Source organism: Penicillium verrucosum (assembly GCF_028828655.1).
Source record: "Penicillium verrucosum strain IBT 35672 chromosome Unknown utg000002l_segment0_segment0, whole genome shotgun sequence".
Taxonomy (NCBI): domain Eukaryota; kingdom Fungi; phylum Ascomycota; class Eurotiomycetes; order Eurotiales; family Aspergillaceae; genus Penicillium; species Penicillium verrucosum.
Genome location: NW_026643211.1, coordinates 5,169,708 through 5,189,872, shown reverse-complemented (window position 1 = coordinate 5,189,872; position 20,165 = coordinate 5,169,708). Strand labels below are relative to the sequence as shown.

The following is a 20,165-nucleotide window of genomic DNA, read 5'->3' as shown; positions in this document are numbered from 1 at the left end:
GGTATCTGTAACAGAATGAGAGTCCATACACCGGAATTACTTTGAGTAAAAAGGCACAATTTTATGAAACAACCTTCTTTTTCTTTCCTTCCCGGGGGGATATCCAAAGTATAAATAAGATCCGATCAGAATGTCAGTTCGATGGCGATAGATAATCGGCTGTTAAGGCCGGAAAGAATTTCTTGGAAATCATGTCCGATATCTGGGGGAACCAGCATCATGATGTTCTGACAGCCAATTAGCTTCATCGATGAGATCTCGATATTAAGCGGACTCTTCTTGGCGCATCATAGTGACTTTCCCCATTCAGACGATGACGCAAACGACTCTGGGCACGTCTCGGCCGGCCCCCACGCCATAATCCTCTAATTATGATTGGTGCGGAGTGGTCTTGGCATTCCCTTGGCGGGACTGTTTGTCGCGTTCTGTTTCCCTGATTTATTTCCCACCTCTGGGCATCTTGGCACTTGGCGCTTGGAAACTTCTTGGCATTTCGGGGCTCGAGGGTTCCTCCGCCTCAAATCCTCCTACATCTCCGGGGGCATTTTTCTACTCTTATGTGGCAAAAAAATCCCAGATTGAACTTGTCTTAATGCCTTAAGTAATGGGCCATCAATTATTATTGGAGATACGGTGCCTGAATACATAATTGACCCGAGTGATCCGATCCAGGTTGCACTGTCTCACCTTGCACTCTTCCTCCATTTTTATTGGGTCTATCGGACGATACTCCAATTCTTTATTTTTATTTTCTTCTCGTATCTTCTTCGCTTGGACCCAAATTCCATATGACCCTCCACTCATGGCGGACAATTCCATGCCGCGAGAGGAGATAATCGGGGTTGTGATTGGGGCCGTTGCCCTGTTTTCCCTGATCAGCATGATTCCGGTGTAAGTACGGAGGCACGATAGTCTTGGCAACTCCCCTCCCCCGCGCTTCATGCATACGAATTGTTCTGGAACTTCTGACGTGCCGATCACTGATTTGTATGAATTTTCCATTCAGGATGATCATGTGGCATCACCGACGACGCACAGCCATGCGGGCAATGGCCGAAACCCGGGTTCTCCCACCGGTCTATCAGGTACAATTGCAGAACGTGTTGGGCCAACCTGTGTCCGTGGATCGATGGTTGGAGGAACAAAATGTTCCTGCCAATGCCCAGCAATACGGCCAAGATACTTGGTAAGTTGTGATTTATCAGCATTCCATGGGTCTCCAATTCCGGCCCCCTCCCATCAAAACCTCTTGGCCCTGCGGTTCGATGATGTGGTGCGGGGACACTAAGGCTGGGCTCTCGGTCCTTCCGCCCTATAGGGATCGGCGAGTCTTCGTTGATGCGGGTTCACGTTTCTGGGCAAGGCATTTTCGCCTGCAAATACGCCCCAATGCCAATTCCCCCTAGTTCCTGGGTGCACACACGTGGTCTTGGCTGGAGATAGCAGAGCACGCAAACCACCCTAGAAAAATCACCTGAATCTTCTAGAATCAAGCTAACTCGCCCAGCCCCATCTGTCTCTCGGCATTGTCGTCATCCCCATATCTGGCTTGTCCTGATCCAGCCATTTTGGCCCACGGCCAGCATAATTATAACCCGACGGCACGCCCAGACCCCCGCTGCAGCTGCGGGGCGCAACATTCCCCAGCCGATAGCGAGGTCCTCGTATTGAACCGCTGCAAGCATGCCTTCCATCTAGATTGTCTAAAATCTTGGTTTGAATATCGTCGGTACAAGTGCCCGATCTGCCAAGCTTCGTATTCGCCAGAGGCAGAGACACGAGGATAATTTCCGGAATGAATTCACTTGCTGCATGCATAATTCCGTGGGGGTGCGATTTGCTTTGCTATCTAATATCAGTGGCTATACCCTCCAAAGTTTGCCAAGTGGGATCAATATGGCTTTTTGCATCTTTTTTTTTCGCTGTTTTGCTTTGAGATATCCATCAACGTGACACGAAGCGTGCTCATTCAGTTTCTTTGATTCTCAATTATATACCTGTTGTCCATATGCCCAAATAGGCCTTAGGGGAAGACCTTGTTTTATATATCGATACACAAGCGTAATAAAAGGAATCATGGTCACTATAATCATGATTTATTTTTTTAAAAAAAAAAAAAAAAATTGAGAAGGGAGTCCATTCCGGCCGAATAAGCGCCTTCATGGTGTAGTTTGACCCCTTCAAAGGATAATCTACTCATAACTTTCCTCCTTGCCTTTTTTTTCTTTCATATTAGCTGCTCACATTGGGGATCTATACACTAAATTATTATGATTGTGTACTCTCATCTTCCGCAATAACCGACACTGGGAAATCGGGCACCCGAATAGGAAATTTCTCTCAGAACTCCCGCATTCCCCGGCTACGCGAACAACTTTTAAGCTGCTCGTTGATTTTAATTCAATGTTTCCCCAAAAATATATACACATTCCATGGATGCTATTATCGAGACTCTCCTGATTCAGAATATCTCAACACATTACACATACCTCTTTTCAAAAATCACGAATCCCTTCATTCGTCACCATGGACTTGACTCCTGAAGAAACCAACCTCGTCGAAATCGCAAGAACAATAATCAATGCCATCCCCAAATCAGACAACCACAGCGTATCTAGCGCAGCCCTCTCATCCAATGGCCAAGTTTTCACTGGCGTGAACGTGTTTCACTTCACAGGCGGACCATGTGCCGAGCTCGTGGTCCTTGGTGTGGCTGCCAGTGCCGGGACCCCTCGCCTATCGCATATCGTTGCAGTTGGTGAAGACGGCGGTGATGGAGTTATTTTCAATCCATGTGGTCGGTGTCGACAGGTGCTGCATGATTTACATCCTGGGATTCGGGCTATCGTGCAAAAGGATGGAGAGGTGAAATCCGTTAGGATTGATGACTTGTTGCCTTACTCCTATGACCATAGGGAGTAGGATAATAGTATACAGCCTTTATTATGTACATTAGTTATATAGTTACACGCACAAGTAACACACAGTAAAAATACATCCCAACAAACTATGTAGACCCTGGTATGAGTCCATAGTTTGATCCACCAAGAGCTTGAATCAAATCCAAGTAGCGTAGTCACTTCCCAAAACCGTCTCCTTCGTGACCGCCCCCGAGATGTGGCTCAAGAACTGGCGCGCAGAAGTGCTAGACCCAGCCCCAGTATTCTTGTACTCATAGTACAATGGTGTAGCACCCTTTGCCATTGGAGTCCATCCCTTGGCATTGACCACACTACCCAAATTGGAGTTCTGGTAGATGACGCGAGCAAGACCACGCCACGGACGACCAAGGAATACACTACCATCGGCGACAGAACCCTTGACATTGCAGTGGTCGAATGCATACCAGGTCTTGTCGGTGGGTATCTGTCGCGAACTGGCGGTGATAGCGCCAGGGCCGTTGGAGACGATGTCGCAGTTGTTGAACCAGGCGGAAGCCGCACCGAAGATGTAGTCCACAGCTCCTAGGGATTGTTAGTATATAGTTAATAGTGAGAGTGAAAATGACTTACCCTCAATCTTCGAGTTGGAATAGTACTGTGTTCCAGCCTTGGCGAACAGGGTATCCTGGTATCCAAGGAACTGGCATGCGTAGAAGCCGAGCTTATCGGCATTGGCGACGAGTCTGGTAGAGTCAGTTCATAATTCAAATACTAAAGAAAGAAAGAAATATTCACGCAACAGCCTGTGCACCTTTCCCGAATCCATTCACCACATTTATATTGTGCATCTTGAACCGAGGGGCGACAACATTCACAGTAGCACTCTTATCCAGCGAGCCAGCGACAGGGGAAGAGATCGTGTGGGTAATGGTCACAGTATTCTCCTTGTACGTATCCGCATCAGCAGTCTGGCCATACAAAGTTAACGCACCGCCATAGTTGATAGTGAGCTGTTCCTTGTATGTACCACTTGCGACATAGATACAAGCTGGGGCCTTAGAAGATCCGAGAACAGTCAATGCAGCGCCGATAGTGGAGTACTTCCCGCTCGAACCGACTGTCAAGCATCCTGCGGGGGCACTGGTCCTAGCTGTGCGAGCAGCTAGTTCAGTGGGTGCGGCCAGGACAGCCGCGCCCAGGGATAGGGCTACGAGGAGGAAGTTGTGGGGATGCATTTGACAGGGATGGTTGTTTTACTCCGTGCATTTTACAAAGAGGGAATGATTGTCGGTTTATGTACTCCGTACACTCCGTATACTACATAAAATAATGTCTAGTATACGGAGTATACGATGGTTGTTTCAAGGTGAAACCCCACATGAGCTTACCGGAAGCCTCGGTATAGTTGAAAGAGGGTAAAATGATACATCTTTCTCCGAGACATTTCCATATGCAGCCAGATTTCTGTAACTGTGGTTAAGGGGTCAATATATAGAGCTAAAGATATCCACAATAGATTAATTTTCCCATTTCTCTTAATTTGACATGAGATAGTTTGACCGACTTCCGTGACTATAACGGAAGTGGATATGGTATAGCCAATTCGTAGATCAGGAGAACAACCCAGTGGGTAATCCAATCGGGTATTTGGATCATACATCTCACTCACTGAACAAATTATTCCTCCAGTGACCAGCTTCGGGGCTAAAACAGAGGTTGTTTCAGGTTGTCTTACTTATCCGTCGACGAAACATTGGAACCACCACATGCAAAGTACGAAAAGGAGAAGAGAAAAGTTATAAAAGCTATCATCCACTACAGAGTATATATGTAGATATATCCAGACCATACCTGTGATACTCTCACTCACTTGCGCCATGTCGATAACAAAAGCCCTCGCGGTCTTTGCCCTCCTGGGCTCATCTCTCGCCCTACCAGACGCAAGACACCAACATCATGTTCGTGCTTCAGCTTGCACACCAGTAGCAGGTGGATCTGATGATACTCCCGCTATCGCAGCGGCAATTGCCAAATGCGGCAAGGGAGGCACTATCATCATCCCCGCCGGCAAAACCTACAACCTGAATAGCCCTCTTGATTTCGCAGGATGCGCTGGCTGTGACTTCCAGTTGGAAGGCACCTTGAAATTCAGCTCGTCCACAAATGTCTGGAAGGGACAGACCGCAATGATCAACATCAAAAAGATCGATGGACTTAAGATCCGCTCTCTGTCAGGCAAAGGAGTCATTGATGGAAATGGACAAGAGTCGTATGTATTCATTCCTTTCCTTTTCCTTTTTATTTTTTTTTTTTTTCGGCTCCCATTTCAGTTCACTAATATCATGTATAGATGGGACCTTTTCGCCAAAGACAGCAGCTACCGCCGTCCAACCCTGCTCTACATCACCGGTGGCTCTAACATCGAGATCTCAAACATCCACCAAAAGAACCCACCCAACGTCTTCAACTCGATCAAGGGCAACACCAAGACGGCGAAGTTCCTCAATCTGAATATGGACGCCACATCCCAAAGCAAGAATGAGCCGAAGAACACAGACGGCTTCGACATCGGTGCCAGCACAGATGTGACCATCAGCAACGTCCACGTGAAGAACGACGATGACTGCGTGGCCTTTAAGCCCGGCGCAGACGGCGTTATTGTCAAAGACATTACCTGCATCGGAAGCCACGGACTATCGGTGGGATCCCTGGGAAAGACTGCGGAGGACTTCGTGAAGAATGTGCATGTGTCCGGCGCGAGGATGGTTAAGTCGACCAAGGCGGTGGGGATCAAGACATATCCCACTGGCAACGGCCACGCCAAGTCGACAGTGAGCAATATTACTTTCACGGATATTGTCGTTGATGGGAGTGACTATGCGATTCAGATCCAGAGTTGTTATGGAGAGAAGGGTGATTACTGTGTGAAGAATCCTGGAGATTCGGACTTGACGGGTATCGTTTTCGACAATATTAGTGGTAAGACGAGTGGAAAGTATAAAGCTGTTACGGGCAGTCTTTCTTGTGGAGCTCGTGGAACTTGCGATGTCAAGGTTAGCGGCTATACTGTTGTCGCGCCAACTGGGGGTAGCGAGGTGCAGTGTGCTAACACCCCGTCTAAATTGGGGGTGAAGTGCACTGCAGGTGCCTCGGGCTGAGAATGGAGGAGACCTAATGTATAGTATTGTGGTTTATGGGAGAATATTGAAGATATACTGAAAAAGAAAGCTCTATGCAATTTTGCGGTATATAAGAAAAGAGATATGTTCGTCATACACGCGGGATTTCCAACGCAGTACACCAGAACCAGTCATTCAATGTTTACGAGGAGGCAATCATCTTGTCCTTCACGTAGAGGTCGACATACTGGTCGACATCGTAGTTCTCCAGCTGAGAGCGGTTCCAGCCCAACTCCAGCAGCTCATCAACGCGAGCCTTGTCAAAGTGCGCCTCGATATGACGCTTGTACTTGGCCAGAATCTCAGGCTTGGCTTCCTCGCGGCGGAGACGGTGGCCCAGAGGAGCCTCGACGATGATCTCCTCGAGGACAGTGCCGTCGTTCAGGGTGACGGTCAGCGCGTTGGGGATGATACGCTTGCTGGGGTCGTGGTAATCGGCGGTGAACTTGGTGTCCTCGACACAGCGAATCTTCTTGCGGAGATCCTCCAGCAGAGGGGAGGTGGCGGCCTCGGAGCCGTCCGCGTAGTCGCTAGCGGTCAGGCGACCAAAGACGAGCATGGTGGCAACCATGTACTGCACACAGTGGTCGCGGTCGGCAAAGTTGTCCATCTCCTTGAACTGTTTGTCGATGATGCGGATGCATGCCTCATGTGTACGGTTGGTGATCTCCTTGATGTCCTTGGCACTCTTGTCCATGGCCGCAAGCTTGGCATTGACCTTTTCAGCGGCTTCAATGGCAGTCTGAGAGTGGAACTCGGCTATGAAAAGGTGTTAGCCGTCATCAATCTCTACAAAGGGTCATTTCTGCAAAGTATTTTTGCACTTACCAGGATAGGAAACCTTGAACAGAACGTTTTCCATAACGTAACTGCCGTAGGGGCGCTGGAACTGGAACTTCTTGCCCTTGAACAGGACATCGTAGAAACCCCAGGTGGGTGCAGAGAGAACGGTACGGAGGCCACCTTCGCCCTTCTGGACCTTGAGAACCAGATTGACGGCGCGCTGGCAGGCGTCACCAGCAGCCCACGACTTACGCGACATGGTGTTGGGTGAGTGGCGGTATGTACGGAGAGATTGGCCGTCCACCCAAGCCTGGGTAATAGCATCGGCGGTCTGCCTCTCAGTAAGACCCATCATCTTGGAGACGACAGCGGCGGTCGCAACCTTGACAAGAACAACGTGGTCAAGGCCGACCTTGTTGTAGGAGTTCTCCAGGGCCAAAACACCCTGGATCTCGTGGGCCTTAATCATGGCCTCCAAAACATCATGGATCTTCAGGATCTTGCCGTTGCCAAGGTTTCCACCGGCGCGGTTGGTGCGCGAAATCCAGTCGGCCACAGCCAAGATACCACCTAGGTTGTCCGAGGGGTGACCCCACTCGGCAGCGAGCCAGCAGTCGTTGTAGTCGAGCCAGCGGATCATCGCACCGATGTTGAAAGCGCCATTGACGGGGTCCAGTTGGTAAGGAGTTCCAAACACACGGGTACCATTGGGGACGACAGTACCGTCCACAACAGGGCCAAGAAGCTTCGCGCACTCCTTGAACTTCAGAGCTTCCAATCCACAACCAAGGGTATCTAGGAATACCAGACGGGCAGTGTCAAACTGCAAACAACAAATTCTAGAATTAGCTGGTGCTTCATCTAACTGAGCCGGAGCTAACATACCGCCAAGTCGGAATCCACCTTATAGTCGTGGATGTAACTAGCCATATCCTGAATTTCAGGGTCATAGGACTTGTCGGTATGAACCGCCGGGGCAGTTGATTGACGAGCAGCCATTGTAGAGAAACGGGGAGTGCGAGGAACAGAAATACGGGGAGTGATGGAGAGGGAAGATGCCAAAGTGGGAAATCTGGAGATGCGGGCCAAAGTGCGGGGAGAGGTGTGGGTCAAGCGTCTCACTGCGGGCAGGGACATTGTGAAAGAAGAATTGGGAGGGTTCAACAAATTGACGCAATTGAATAGAGGGAGAGAGGGAGAGGGGATGGATGGTGGTTTTATTTAAAAAACAAAAGGACGAAAGGAGAAATGTTGGGGGAGAAAGGGAGAAAATGGCCGGGGAAGAGTTCCAAGCTGACTTCATCCTGCCGAGGGTCGGTTACAGTCGGGTATTATTTCACTCTCCTATTTCCACCTGGGGCATGTCTATGGGATTAGTTTATCTTGTCTACAGGTCAACATGCCAATAATTAAACTAATACTTTCTTAATGGACAGATCTTATTGCTATATTTCCATCTGTTGAGCTCCCTAGAACATGGGGAATCCGAGTATCGGACGTAAAGAAACCCAGCAAATAGACATTAGCTACAAGATGTAGCGAAATCGGAATGTCCGTGGTCCGAATGTGCAAGAAAGAATAAAAAATACGAATATCTTTGCCACTGAGATGGGGGCTCACATCGAGCTCTCTCTTCACCCTCGGCTGATCTGCACGTGAGGTGAGACAGATCAGCACCAGAGGACCTCATTCTCAATCCCAACCCCCAACTCCCCTCCTCCCCTCCTCCTATTCCTCATCTTTCTTTTTCTTTTTTTTTTTTTTTTTTTTTTTATCATCTCCCTGGTCAGTGGAAGATTCCCATGGCCTCCTCTGTATCAGTCTCACACAGAGACTTGACGATCTCTCCATAGATGGCCTTGGCAAAGAGCGGGGGCACGGCATTTCCGATCTGCTTGCGCATAAATCTTCCAGTAAACTGGAAGTCCAGGGGAAATGTCTGCAACAGGGCCATCTCACGACTGGTATAGGGCCGGGTCCCCGAGGGGTGGTAGTTGTATTCGCCTCCCCCGCAAGTAATGGTCCTAGCTAGAGAGTCGCGATCAAACGAAGGTCGGTGGCTCAGAGCCCACCGCGCCAGTCCCGCTTCAACATTGTGATCGTCAGCATCAGGAGGGATGTTGTCGATGGTGGATGAAATGGTCGCTCGGGGAAGTAAACCGTGACCAGGCTGGCCGTGAGTGGGTGGGGCATAATGTGGCAGAACTTCACCGGGTCTATGAGCACGTCGTTAGATAAATGGAAATATGAAAAGCTTCGTCTTTCATTTCACTTACCCCGCAGCAATGACAAGCAGCCTCTTCCGCTCCTGAGGCACACCATATTCGTCACACCCCAGTACCGACCAGCGAACAGAATATCCAAATTCAACCATGTCCAGTACAACTCGGTTAAATATAACGGGAAATCGTTGCGGCAATCCCATGGTTTCCTCCATTGTCAACACCCGGGGCCGTGATTCTCGAAGTAGGCTTCCAGCCGAAAAGACGCAGGCGGAGTTGGCGTCATCACGAGGGCAGGGCACAGTATGAGCAGGCGACCAAGTTTGGCAGGGGGGTGAGCAGTGTGCAATATCAACTCGTAGGAATCTCGGATCGTTGGTAAGGAAACTGAAGAAGTCCGAATGCTCAACCTCTACATCGTCAAAATTCATTTGATATGTTTCCAGTGCATATTTGTCGATATCAACAGCCCATTGAAGCTTCACGCCAGCTTGCTTGGCCCCGCAAGACACACCACCAGCACCACAATAGGCGTCACCGAAGGTGTAAGCACGGTCAGGAGCAGTCAAATCAATCACACCCTGTCGTTCAAGATCCCTAGCCATGGAAGACGCCCTAGCCTCACCGAAAGGCACAGTCACCCCCCTCCATTCGGCACGCAGTTGGTTCGCGGGTTTGCCAAGTCCTGGGTCTGATTCGGAGAAGTTCAACCATTCAATTGCACACTGCTCTGCACTCAAAGGTGGGTGGCCAGGGATAATGACAACCCCGTTCTGGCGAATGGTGAGCTTCAGACGGCAAGTCAGTTCTGCTCCCGGTGTGAGATTGTTGAAATCAGTCCGAAAGTTGGTGAAGCGAATGGGCACAACCTGTCTGACTCTCTTGATGCTGACGTGGTCTGTGTTCTGAGTAAGCCAGACCAATTCATCGTTGAGTTTTGGAAGGTATGTCTTGGCTTCTGGGTGAGTCGTGCGGTAAAGACGCCTGCCGAAAAGACGCAGGTCATGAGGTTGAGGAATCACGTCTTGGACACGCATAAAAGAGCCGTCATCAAGCTCTAGGGAAATTCCAGCTTTGAACACAACACCCCCAATGGTTATTCCTCGGTGCGTTGTCTCTGGCGTTGGGCTGCAGCTGGCAGACTGGTTGCTGATGAGAGAAGAGTTGCCGGAAGACCGGACACTCGCCGAGTCGTCGCCGGGGGCGATGGCGGAGGGGGCTGCAACATTGGCCATGTCAGAGGTCAATTCTTCCATAGCTTGATTGCTTTCGTCGTCGCAAGTCAGGTCAATCACTGTCTGCGTGTTCTCGGTGGCCCGGAAGGGGGTGGGACTGGCCTCCTGAGTATTGAAGATATGTGACGGATCCGACATGATGATGTCGTCGTCAGGCATTGTTGGCTCATTAGTTACTGCTCTAAACTCTGCCGTGCTGACCGGAATTGGGTCTCCAAAGGGAGACACCGAAATACGGGATCGATCATTGATATCAGCCATTGGTGTGATGGTGGACTGATGAAAATGTCCCATACTCCGTTTATGTGAAGATTCAAAGACCAGGTTTGAAATTATGGTGAAGAAAACAAATCTCAATATCAGATCGATGGATGATCTTGGGATCTAGAAGGATCTCAAGTTCAGATGACTTCGGAAACACTTCTACTGCTATAGTCGGGTGTTCGAAACCAGCCTTGCGCGGATAAACACAACTTGGCTCGGACATTTGATGTAAAGAGCAGTGGCAGAAGGATTTGCCAGATCCTCTATACATAACAAGTCAAGTGAAGCAACTCCTACGGATTCATCTTTGTATTTCTATCTGGTCAACAAAGCAGGAGATGATACCTAGTTTTGTGAAGCATGAAAGACTGATATAAAGCCATAGTATTCATGTTTATCTCATTGAAGGTGACTCTTGGAAGCTAAGGTTATACATCCATGTAACTACAATATATGTATCAACCTCAACTCTATACAACCTATGTTATAGACGCTTGTCCCTTTTGGGATAGTAGGGCATGGGCCCCGGGGGTCATGTGGAGCACTGCTGACTCATACCATCGCCCCGAGGTCGGCCCGGGCAAAAAAGAGAGAAAATTTAATTCTGTGGGGCAGCACAACGACCGAAGAAACACATCTACCATGGAATATTTCCCTCCCTCTTTCTGTCTTCTTGGGGTGGTGTTCATTTCTAGTGATGACCATTCTCTAAACTTCACTCCTTCTTTTACGTGATCTGGTTTTGGTAAGTGGTACGGTTTTATTGTTCTTTGACTTTCAGCTTTATTCAAAGTAACCCTCCTCCCTGTCTCTTATGATGAATTATGGTTTTTTATAGATGTTAGACTTCCTAAACAATTGTTGCGGAGAAAACACCTGAACTGATTTGAGACACTGCAATCTTGCTATACGCTGTGAATACAATGGATGAATACTGGTACTAATTATCTTCGTCATTCACAGAAAACCTACCCTCCGTCAGGATGTGTGGTATCATTGCACTGATTCAGGCGAACCCCTCATCTGCGGCCGCCGTGGATCTCCACGAGGCACTTTACCTTCTCCAACGTGAGTTCCGGCCACAATATATACCCCTGCGACCGCGAGGCTAAAAAGGTTTTGGTATCACAGATCGTGGTCAGGATGCAGCCGGTATTGCAACATGCGCGTCTGGCGGTCGTATATACCAACTCAAGGCCAACGGCATGGCTGCCAAGGTCTTCCAAGAAGGTGCTAAGGTGGCCAATCTCCCCGGCTCCATGGGTATTGGCCATCTGCGGTATCCGACCGCAGGATCCAGTGCCAATGCTGAGGCCCAGCCGTTCTACGTGAACAGCCCCTACGGTATCTGCTTTGCGCACAACGGTAACCTGATCAATGCCGGGGACCTCAAGAAACACCTTGACCTTGAAGCCCACCGTCATATCAACACCGATAGTGACAGCGAGCTGATGCTCAATGTCTTTGCTGATGAGCTAAGCGAGACCAAGAAGGCCCGTGTCAACCACGAGGACCTCTTTGCCAGCTTGACTCGCATGTATAAACGTTGCGAGGGTGGATGGGCCTGCACTGCTATGCTTGCTGGTAAGTTACCAATCAGTCGTGGTGCTCTCTAGTCTATAATACTAACTCGCAATCTAGGCTTTGGAATCTTGGGTTTCCGTGACTCATACGGTATCCGTCCCCTCATTTTGGGCTCTCGTCAGTCCGCGGATGGACCTGGCATGGACTACATGATGTCTTCTGAATCAGTAGCTCTGGACCAGCTGGGTTTCACCAACCACCGTGACATTCAGCCTGGTGAGGCGGTTATCATCGCCAAGGGCAGTGAGCCGGTCTTCCGCCAGGTGGCTCCCAAGAAGGCCTATGCCCCAGATATTTTCGAGTATGTCTACTTCGCTCGCCCTGACTCCATCATGGATGGCATCAGTGTGTACCGTAGCCGGCAACGCATGGGAGACCGTCTCGGTGCACGGGTCCTCGATATCTTGGGTCCTGAGGTCGTGAAAGACATTGACGTGGTCATTCCTATTCCTGAAACGGCTACTACGTCCGCGTCCAATGTCGCACTATACCTCAACAAGCCTTACTGCCACGGTTTCGTCAAGAACCGTTACGTCTTCCGCACTTTCATCATGCCGGAGCAAAAGACACGGCAAAGGGGTGTCCGCCGCAAGCTCAATGCCATGAAGGCTGAGTTTAAGGACCGCAATGTCCTGCTGGTTGATGACAGTATTGTGCGTGGTACGACCAGTCGCGAAATTGTCAATATGGCCCGGGAAGCTGGCGCTAAGAAGGTCTACCTTGCCAGTTGTGCGCCAGAGATTACACATGCCCACATCTACGGTATTGACCTTGCCTCCCCTCAAGAGTTGGTTGCGCACAACCGGAACTCAGAGGCCATCGCCAAGCACATTGGTGCGGAGGCGGTTGTCTTCCAAACCCTACCTGATCTCAAGGACGCCTGTGCCGAGGTTGCCCGTGAGAATGGTCAGGAAGAACCTACAAACTTCGAGGTCGGTGTCTTCTGTGGTAGCTACGTTACCCCCGTTTCATCCGGTTACTTCGAGCATCTCGAGTCCGTCCGTGGCGAAGGCCGCAAGGTCAAGGCTCTTGACAAGGCCAAGGAGGCTGTCACTAATGGCTTTGCCAACATGACCGACTTCCAGATCGCCGCCCACGGAGTCACCATGGACACCAATGGCAAAATTATCCCTGCCGCTGATAACGAGTCGGCAATTGGTGCCACCAAGAAGCAGGCCAGCAATCCCGAAGACCAACATAACCCGAAGGTCTCGGACCGCATGGACATTAGCATCCACAACCAGGCTGACCATGAGGCATGATTATGAGACATCTGATTTATAATCTGATTTTTATTTATTTTTTTCTCCACCATTTTGGTAATTTGCATTGGGTGTCTGGGCGTTTGTTTGAGGGAGCATATGTGCTAAGTGGCTGTTTTTGGCTACATGATGTGGAAATGATGTGGAAATGCATTGAAAATGCCAATACCCGGTGTCTTGAGATACACTTGTCAATAACTCTTGATGAAGCTAAACTAAATGAAATATTCCAATGTTGTTGAAATCATGCTGTTTTTGGATTTTGGCCATTGTCCCAAAGAGGCAGGTCACGTGCCAAAAGTCATTGGCCAGTAGCATCACCTGATTCCCTGCGCATCATCCATTAATGCGATCATCTGCGTTGAGCATCTTTTAATCTTCAGTCCCCTCGTTGATGGTTAGAATGAATTGATACACCTTGATATACCGGTTATCCGTTGTCGGCTCTTATACACAAGACTATCTATACAACATTACAGGAAATCGACCTTTGCTGCAGGCCGTCTGGCCTGACCTTCTCTATCATGGAACGCCGCATTACTCGCTCCGCAGCACGGGCTGCTGCTGCATTGATTGCGAAAGAAGAAAATAGCCCTTCGGCCACTCAAGCACCAAACACTACTGAAGCGAACAAACGAAAGCGTCTCAACCCCACTGGCAATTCCAATGCCTCCAATGCTCTGAACACGCATAAGATCAACACCACTGATTTGAAATCCCCCAGTAATGATAATACCACGATTAAACAAGAGAAGCCGGTGTTGCCCCCAGCCCCGTTCGATGAACTCCCTCACAACCTAGGATCTGTCCCGGTCCCATTGTCCATAGCAGCAGAGCCCACAGTCTCAATTACTGGATCTGACAAGGAAAACCAAACTTTAAACGGGAATCAGGTCATAAATCTGGCTACTGAGCTTCAAGACACTGTGGACAAAGCTACAACCAAGCTGAAGAAAGAACCCAAGATACAAACTACCCCAACCGGCCGCAAGTTAAAGAAGAGTACTTATGGCTTGACGCCTGGTATCTCTCCTTTCCCCGAACTAGGTCGACCAACCACTGAGGAGTGTGAAAATGTCAATGAGCTATTGTCCAGCATTCATGGGGTAGTTACTGCTCCAGCAACTATCCCTGAGCCCTCCCTGACGGTCACCGGGTGTGGTGAGGTCCCGTCCGTTCTGGATGCTTTAATCCGCACTCTTCTCAGTGGTGCGACCACAGGCAACAATGCTGCCAAGGCATTTGGTGGGCTTGTGCAACGATTCGGCGTTCTTTCTGAAGGCATCGGCAAAGGAAGCGTGAATTGGGATGCCGTACGACAGGCCACTGTGAAAGACGTGTTTGAAGCGATCAAAAGTGGCGGCTTGGCCGACATCAAAAGCAAGAACCTCAAGGCGATTCTTGACATAGTCCATGAGGACAACCAGGCACGCCGAGCTACATTGCTAAATTCCGAGTCTAAGAACGACTCAATGTCCAAACTGGTCCCTGAAAAGGCTGAAAAGGACAAGCAATACGAGATTGCCTGCGCAGATCAGAACTTCCTCTCTCTCAACCACCTCCACAATCTCAGCACTGAAGAAGCCATGACCGATCTGATCAAGTACCCCGGGATCGGACCCAAGACAGCCGCCTGTGTGATCCTGTTCTGCCTCCAGCGGCCCTGTTTCGCCGTCGACACACACGTCTTCCGGCTCTGTCGCTGGCTAGGATGGATTCCTGCTCGTGCAAACGAAGTAACTGCCTTCAGCCACCTGGAAGTGCGCATTCCTGACCACTTGAAGTACTCGCTCCACCAGCTGTTCATCCGACATGGGAAGACCTGTCCCCGATGCCGAGCTGCTACCGGCGAGTCCAGTGCTGGCTGGGAGAACGGCTGCATCATTGATCACCTGTTAACTCGCGACGGGAAGCGTAAGGGCAATGGTCCGACTGTGGTTTCGAAAAAGAAAGCAGCTGCTAAGAGCGCGGCTAGTAAGCGCAAGAGGACGAACAAGGACCCCGAGGAGGAGAGTGACGAAAGCGAGAGTTCAATTTCCGACGAAGCGAGTGACGAGTGAACGCATTCATGACAACGAAACTATGTTATATGAAGGTGGAATCTTTACGAAAATGAGAATTGATGAAATGGATGTATGACGATTAATGGCTTAAGCCCAATATTTGTATTCTATAGTATTACCAATTTACCGTATTGCTCTTGCTCTCAATACTTTAACAAAATTCATTCTTCTGATATTCCTAGAACATAGTCTATCTTGTATGGCACAACTAGGCCTGGGGTAGTACCCCCGGGGCCGGACAACTTATCGCCTTATCGCAAACACAAAAGTCTCCGGAACTCCCTTTACTCTCTCTCCCAACAACACTTTCCAGTTGTCCGATTGCACCATTCCCGCCATGGATTGTCTGGCATCCCACATTCCGCCCTCTCTGCGCACTCTTCTGGAGGCCTACGCGCCTCCCGGATCGGCAGAGTACGCCCCGCACATCGCAGTCGCGTTCACCTCCCTTGTCGCCGTATACGTGGGGTACCTCTACCTCCAGAGCTGGAGAGAGGCAGCGGTCATTTTCAATGTTCCTATCCCATCTGAAGTGCGCAAGAGTGGATCGATCAAGACATGGGATGAGGTTCAGGGGCAGCAGAAAATGGTCTTGCAGGATCAAGCTCGTGGAGTGAGTTGAAGTCTTTGACTCGGGGTTATCTGTACTCAAGCTAATTGCTGGTCTACTACGCAGAAATGGAACCATCAATTGATTATGAGCTACAGTCCTGCCGATGGGAGGGTGCTCGGTAACGGAATCAAGCCCGCTACGGTCGAAGATGTCAACAAGGCCGTTCAGGTTGCGGGAGCTGCTCAACCGGAGTGGGCGAAGACCACCTTTGCGGAGCGCAGAAAGGTTCTCCGGACACTGCTGAAGTATGTGGGGTGGCAGATTTTCCCCGTCCCATGAAACGATTGCGCGTTGCGTACGGCGCCCCTAAGGCTTGTCCAACTAACATCTCGCAGATATGTCCTAGACCACCAAGAAGACCTCGTTACCGCATGCTGTCTGGATTCGGGTAAAACAAAAGTTGACGGCTCATTCGGCGAGATCCTTGTGACAGTGGAGAAGCTCAAGTGGACAATTGACCATGGCGAGAAGGCACTACTACCAGAGCGGCGGCCGACCAACTTCCTGATGATGTACAAGAAGAACACAGTCACATACGAACCGCTAGGCGTGGTGGGTGCCTGCGTGTCTTGGAACTACCCGCTACACAACTTCATCGGTCCGATCATCAGTGCGCTGTTTACTGGTAACGCAGTTGTTGTCAAACCGTCCGAGCAGACCGCATGGTCTGCAATCTACTTCCTCGATATGGTGCGCGGCGCGCTCTCTAGCTGTGGCCACTCACGCGATCTGGTCCAGTCGATAGTCTGCCTACCCAATGTGGCTGATACATTCACCTCGCACCCTGATATCGCGCATATAACATTTATTGGATCCCGACCCGTTGCCCACCACGTCTGCACATCAGCAGCCAAGTCTCTCATCCCCGTATGTGTCGAGCTGGGTGGTAAAGATCCTGCCGTGATCCTGGACGACTCCCGCACTCTTCGCAATATTTCCTCCATCGCGTCTATCCTCATGCGCGGTGTCTTCCAGTCGTCTGGTCAGAACTGCATCGGCATCGAGCGTATTATCGCCCTCCCCAACGCATACGACCGACTCATCGAAATTGTAACACCACGAATTCAAAATCTCCACCTCGGCTCTGTCCTCCTCGACACCGCAACCCCAGACGTTGGTGCGATGATCTCCCCTGTCTCCTTCGCCAAGCTGGAGGCACTCATCAACGAAGCCGTGCAACAAGGCGCACGTCTCCTCGCCGGCGGCACCGAACACAAGCACCCAGTCCACCAACACGGCCACTACTTCACACCAACTCTACTAGTGGACGTGACACGCGACATGCGGATCGCGCAGACAGAGCTCTTCGCCCCCGTCTTCCTTATGATGCGTGCGGAGTCTGTATCCGACGCAATTGCCATCTCAAACTCAACGCCGTATGCCCTAGGCGCCAGCGTCTTCGGACACCGACAATCGGACGTGCAAGCCTGCGTGTCGAAAATATCTGCCGGAATGGTAGCGATCAACGACTTTGGCGCCTTTTACGCCGTGCAACTGCCGTTCGGCGGCGTGCGTGGATCTGGATATGGCCGGTTCGCGGGCGATGAGGGACTGCGCGGTCTGTGCAATCTCAAGTCCGTTTGCGCTGATCGATTCCCTACTTTGATTGGCACTGGTATCCCGCCGCGCGTGGACTATCCTATCCAGGACCGGTCGAACGCGGCGGATGCTAAGGGTGGGGTTGCCGCATGGGAGATGTGTAAGGGTATTGTTGAGATGGGATATCAGTTGACGCTGGGTGGACGTATTGCTGGTATTCTCCGGTTGTTGAGGAACCTATGATGGGTTTGCCCTTCAGGAAATCATTCCAAAATTCTTGTTTGATATCGATATTTTTGTACTATACATACTCCATCTTGCTATAGGTAATACCTCCAGCTGTGGGAACATTTAATTCAAAGTAAATTATTATTACAGATTTATATGTGGGACTCTATGATACATGACAGAATATCTAACATCCGGGTATAGCGCTAACAAGGAAGTCCTGGTGAGACTACTCGGAACAATATCATGGAGGAAGAGAGGGGCCGAACTTCTTCAGCCAGTGATCTTCAGTTCGGAACGAACTCTCCATCATCCAATTCCCTAATGGTCCGCGGAAGGCATCAAGAACCTCATCGACAAAGCGACGGCCCTCAAAATCCGTGACATCCAACTGACCATTACAGAACAGCTGACCAGTCGGGAATTCATGGGCATGCTCAACCTTCGCAGGGAGACGCAGCAGGAAATTCGACAACCAGCGCGCAAACTTACCATTAGTCTGGTTATAAGTATCCGGGTTCTTCTTGGCGAGTTCCATATTGTCCACAGTCCACTTGGTGATCTCGGATGACCAGCAAGGCAAGGACTCCGCACTAGCACGGAGAAGAGCCTGGAAGAAATCCAAGTTGAGATGGGGCTTGTCGCGGCCGGTGCGGGTAACAGCGAGGAAATGCTCGATCGGGATCGTATAGTAGACGCTGCGGCGTTGGTTCTCTACTTTATAGCGGAAGAGGAACTCGTCGATTTTGAGGAGGGAGAGCATGGCGTCGAAGTTCTGGTGACGAATTGCGTTCTGGATTCCTTCGTTCAGGGCTCTGCGGTCGACTTTCGTCAGAGTCGAGGGCGTCAAGGAGCTCGTTGGAGGGGTCCAATTGCACGAGGTTATGCGTAGCATCTCTAGGAAATCAACGTCTTCCGGAAGGAATCCGTTGCTGCGGCCTCGGAGGAGATGGGATGGGAATTTGCACAGGTCCAGTGCAGGGATATTGACGGTCAACCCCACATCCACACATTGGAGCTCGGTGGTGACCATTGGCATGATATGGAGCTTGTATTCGTGAATGCCGTTCATTGCGTTCAGGATCACGCGGAAGCACTCTGGGGGCATGCTAGCTATTTCCTTCATTGGGCCGCCCTTGCCGTGGAAGATGCGGACGCTGTCGTCCTTACGTGTTATGAGCTTTTCAAACGCATCCTGCTCCTCCTTCTCCGTCACAATGCCGGCGTTGATCCAGCGACGGTAGATACTCAGGATCTGCATTGTCGGGACCTGTTCGCGCACGCGGTCCACGGTACACCACCTGCATTTGAATACGGCTTCTTGTAATCGGGCGCGTTCGTCCAGTTTGAGAGGAACGTAAGTGAGCGGGACCATCATCCGGTCAATGGCCTTGCTACGGGGGTTGTCGAGCGCATCATTCCAGAACGCAAGGAGGATGAGAGCGCGGTAGATATGTTCACCGGAGAGGGCGCGGGATAGGAACGGCGAAGCTCGGGGAAGGTTTAGATTGAGCGAGTTTAGGAATATCTGCTCAATGATCTCGACGGGGAGGGCCTCGAGTATGGAGATTCTGCGGGGAGTATGCGGGCGCGAGATTCTAGGTCTGGGCGAATTAGAAGGACGGTCGTAGGGGCTCGACCTCGACCGAGAGGACCGGGAGGACCGAGATGAGCTGCTCCGAATCGGGTTCTTGAAGGTGCGACCTGGTCGGCGCTTCGATTTGGGGATAGGTGAGCTGCTTGCGGGCTCTGGCGGAGCAAGCTTTGGCCGCGTCACAATTTCATCCTCGTCTTTTGGGGGGCCCATGGAGGAATTGAGCCTTCTCGCTATCTGGAGTAGATCAATCTTGGAGCATGAATCATTTCTGATTCGTGTCTGGTGACTTTAATTGTAGTATGCTGCACTTGCGCATATAACCTCAGAAAGTATACAACGTTGCAGCCAACTCCGAGCCTCCCCTCGTCTGATTGGCGGAAAAGAGCCCGACAGGTAATGGCTTGGCGTTAGGGCTTGGCACTGGAGGGCATGAAAGTCACATGATAGCACATGATTTAACCCCCGCCTGTTGCTAAATTGGGTTTAGCCTGGTATCAAATGACGTCAAAGACTATCAGTAAGAAAAGCTATCACAGAAGAATATCATTTGAATGAATAGTGTATATATATCTATATATCTATATATCTATCTATATATCAACCTTGAAATTAAAACTGGAGCTATTCTTAAACATTAGACCACCCATTTAAAATCCATCAATTGCCCCACCAAGCCTCCAAAGTAAAGATTCTGTGCTGTCGAACAAATCCGAA

The 20,165-nt window shown here is 50.2% G+C and overlaps 10 protein-coding genes across 10 annotated transcripts; 6 read left to right on the top strand and 4 right to left on the bottom strand.

Moving 5' to 3' along the window:
* Positions 1 to 802: 802 nt before the first annotated feature.
* Positions 803 to 1,787, top strand: N7516_007565 (RING finger protein; the record flags this gene model as incomplete). Its single annotated transcript, XM_057220285.1, has 3 exons — positions 803 to 891; positions 1,007 to 1,186; positions 1,508 to 1,787. The coding sequence occupies 3 exons, from the start codon at positions 803 to 805 to the stop codon at positions 1,785 to 1,787; spliced, it is 549 nt and encodes a 182-aa protein (XP_057074376.1).
* Positions 1,788 to 2,526: 739 nt separating this feature from the next.
* Positions 2,527 to 2,922, top strand: N7516_007564 (cytidine deaminase family protein; the record flags this gene model as incomplete). Its single annotated transcript, XM_057220284.1, has 1 exon — positions 2,527 to 2,922. The coding sequence occupies one exon, from the start codon at positions 2,527 to 2,529 to the stop codon at positions 2,920 to 2,922; it is 396 nt and encodes a 131-aa protein (XP_057074375.1).
* A 135-nt stretch (positions 2,923 to 3,057) lies between these two features.
* Positions 3,058 to 4,117, bottom strand: pmeA (putative pectin methylesterase; the record flags this gene model as incomplete). Its single annotated transcript, XM_057220283.1, has 3 exons — positions 3,058 to 3,464; positions 3,513 to 3,625; positions 3,678 to 4,117. 3 exons carry the CDS (start codon positions 4,115 to 4,117, stop codon positions 3,058 to 3,060), a joined length of 960 nt encoding a protein of 319 aa, XP_057074374.1.
* A 642-nt stretch (positions 4,118 to 4,759) lies between these two features.
* On the top strand, positions 4,760 to 6,040 carry N7516_007562 (putative extracellular exo-polygalacturonase; the record flags this gene model as incomplete). Its single annotated transcript, XM_057220282.1, has 2 exons — positions 4,760 to 5,151; positions 5,233 to 6,040. 2 exons carry the CDS (start codon positions 4,760 to 4,762, stop codon positions 6,038 to 6,040), a joined length of 1,200 nt encoding a protein of 399 aa, XP_057074373.1.
* Positions 6,041 to 6,203: 163 nt separating this feature from the next.
* N7516_007561 (putative 2-methylcitrate dehydratase) lies at positions 6,204 to 7,981 on the bottom strand (the record flags this gene model as incomplete). The annotated part of the gene is made up of 3 exons (XM_057220281.1): positions 6,204 to 6,820; positions 6,890 to 7,667; positions 7,730 to 7,981. 3 exons carry the CDS (start codon positions 7,979 to 7,981, stop codon positions 6,204 to 6,206), a joined length of 1,647 nt encoding a protein of 548 aa, XP_057074372.1.
* A 649-nt stretch (positions 7,982 to 8,630) lies between these two features.
* Positions 8,631 to 10,562, bottom strand: N7516_007560 (DNA cytosine methyltransferase; the record flags this gene model as incomplete). The annotated part of the gene is made up of 2 exons (XM_057220280.1): positions 8,631 to 9,060; positions 9,121 to 10,562. The coding sequence occupies 2 exons, from the start codon at positions 10,560 to 10,562 to the stop codon at positions 8,631 to 8,633; spliced, it is 1,872 nt and encodes a 623-aa protein (XP_057074371.1).
* Positions 10,563 to 11,548: 986 nt separating this feature from the next.
* N7516_007559 (amidophosphoribosyltransferase) lies at positions 11,549 to 13,411 on the top strand (the record flags this gene model as incomplete). Its single annotated transcript, XM_057220279.1, has 3 exons — positions 11,549 to 11,633; positions 11,697 to 12,149; positions 12,207 to 13,411. 3 exons carry the CDS (start codon positions 11,549 to 11,551, stop codon positions 13,409 to 13,411), a joined length of 1,743 nt encoding a protein of 580 aa, XP_057074370.1.
* Positions 13,412 to 13,935: 524 nt separating this feature from the next.
* Positions 13,936 to 15,471, top strand: N7516_007558 (endonuclease III domain-containing protein; the record flags this gene model as incomplete). The annotated part of the gene is made up of 1 exon (XM_057220278.1): positions 13,936 to 15,471. One exon carries the CDS (start codon positions 13,936 to 13,938, stop codon positions 15,469 to 15,471), a length of 1,536 nt encoding a protein of 511 aa, XP_057074369.1.
* A 52-nt stretch (positions 15,472 to 15,523) lies between these two features.
* On the top strand, positions 15,524 to 17,869 carry N7516_007557 (aldehyde dehydrogenase family protein; the record flags this gene model as incomplete). Its single annotated transcript, XM_057220277.1, has 4 exons — positions 15,524 to 15,544; positions 15,698 to 16,087; positions 16,151 to 16,332; positions 16,423 to 17,869. The coding sequence occupies 4 exons, from the start codon at positions 15,524 to 15,526 to the stop codon at positions 17,867 to 17,869; spliced, it is 2,040 nt and encodes a 679-aa protein (XP_057074368.1).
* Positions 17,870 to 18,098: 229 nt separating this feature from the next.
* N7516_007556 (uncharacterized protein) lies at positions 18,099 to 19,661 on the bottom strand (the record flags this gene model as incomplete). Its single annotated transcript, XM_057220276.1, has 1 exon — positions 18,099 to 19,661. One exon carries the CDS (start codon positions 19,659 to 19,661, stop codon positions 18,099 to 18,101), a length of 1,563 nt encoding a protein of 520 aa, XP_057074367.1.
* Positions 19,662 to 20,165: the final 504 nt, after the last annotated feature.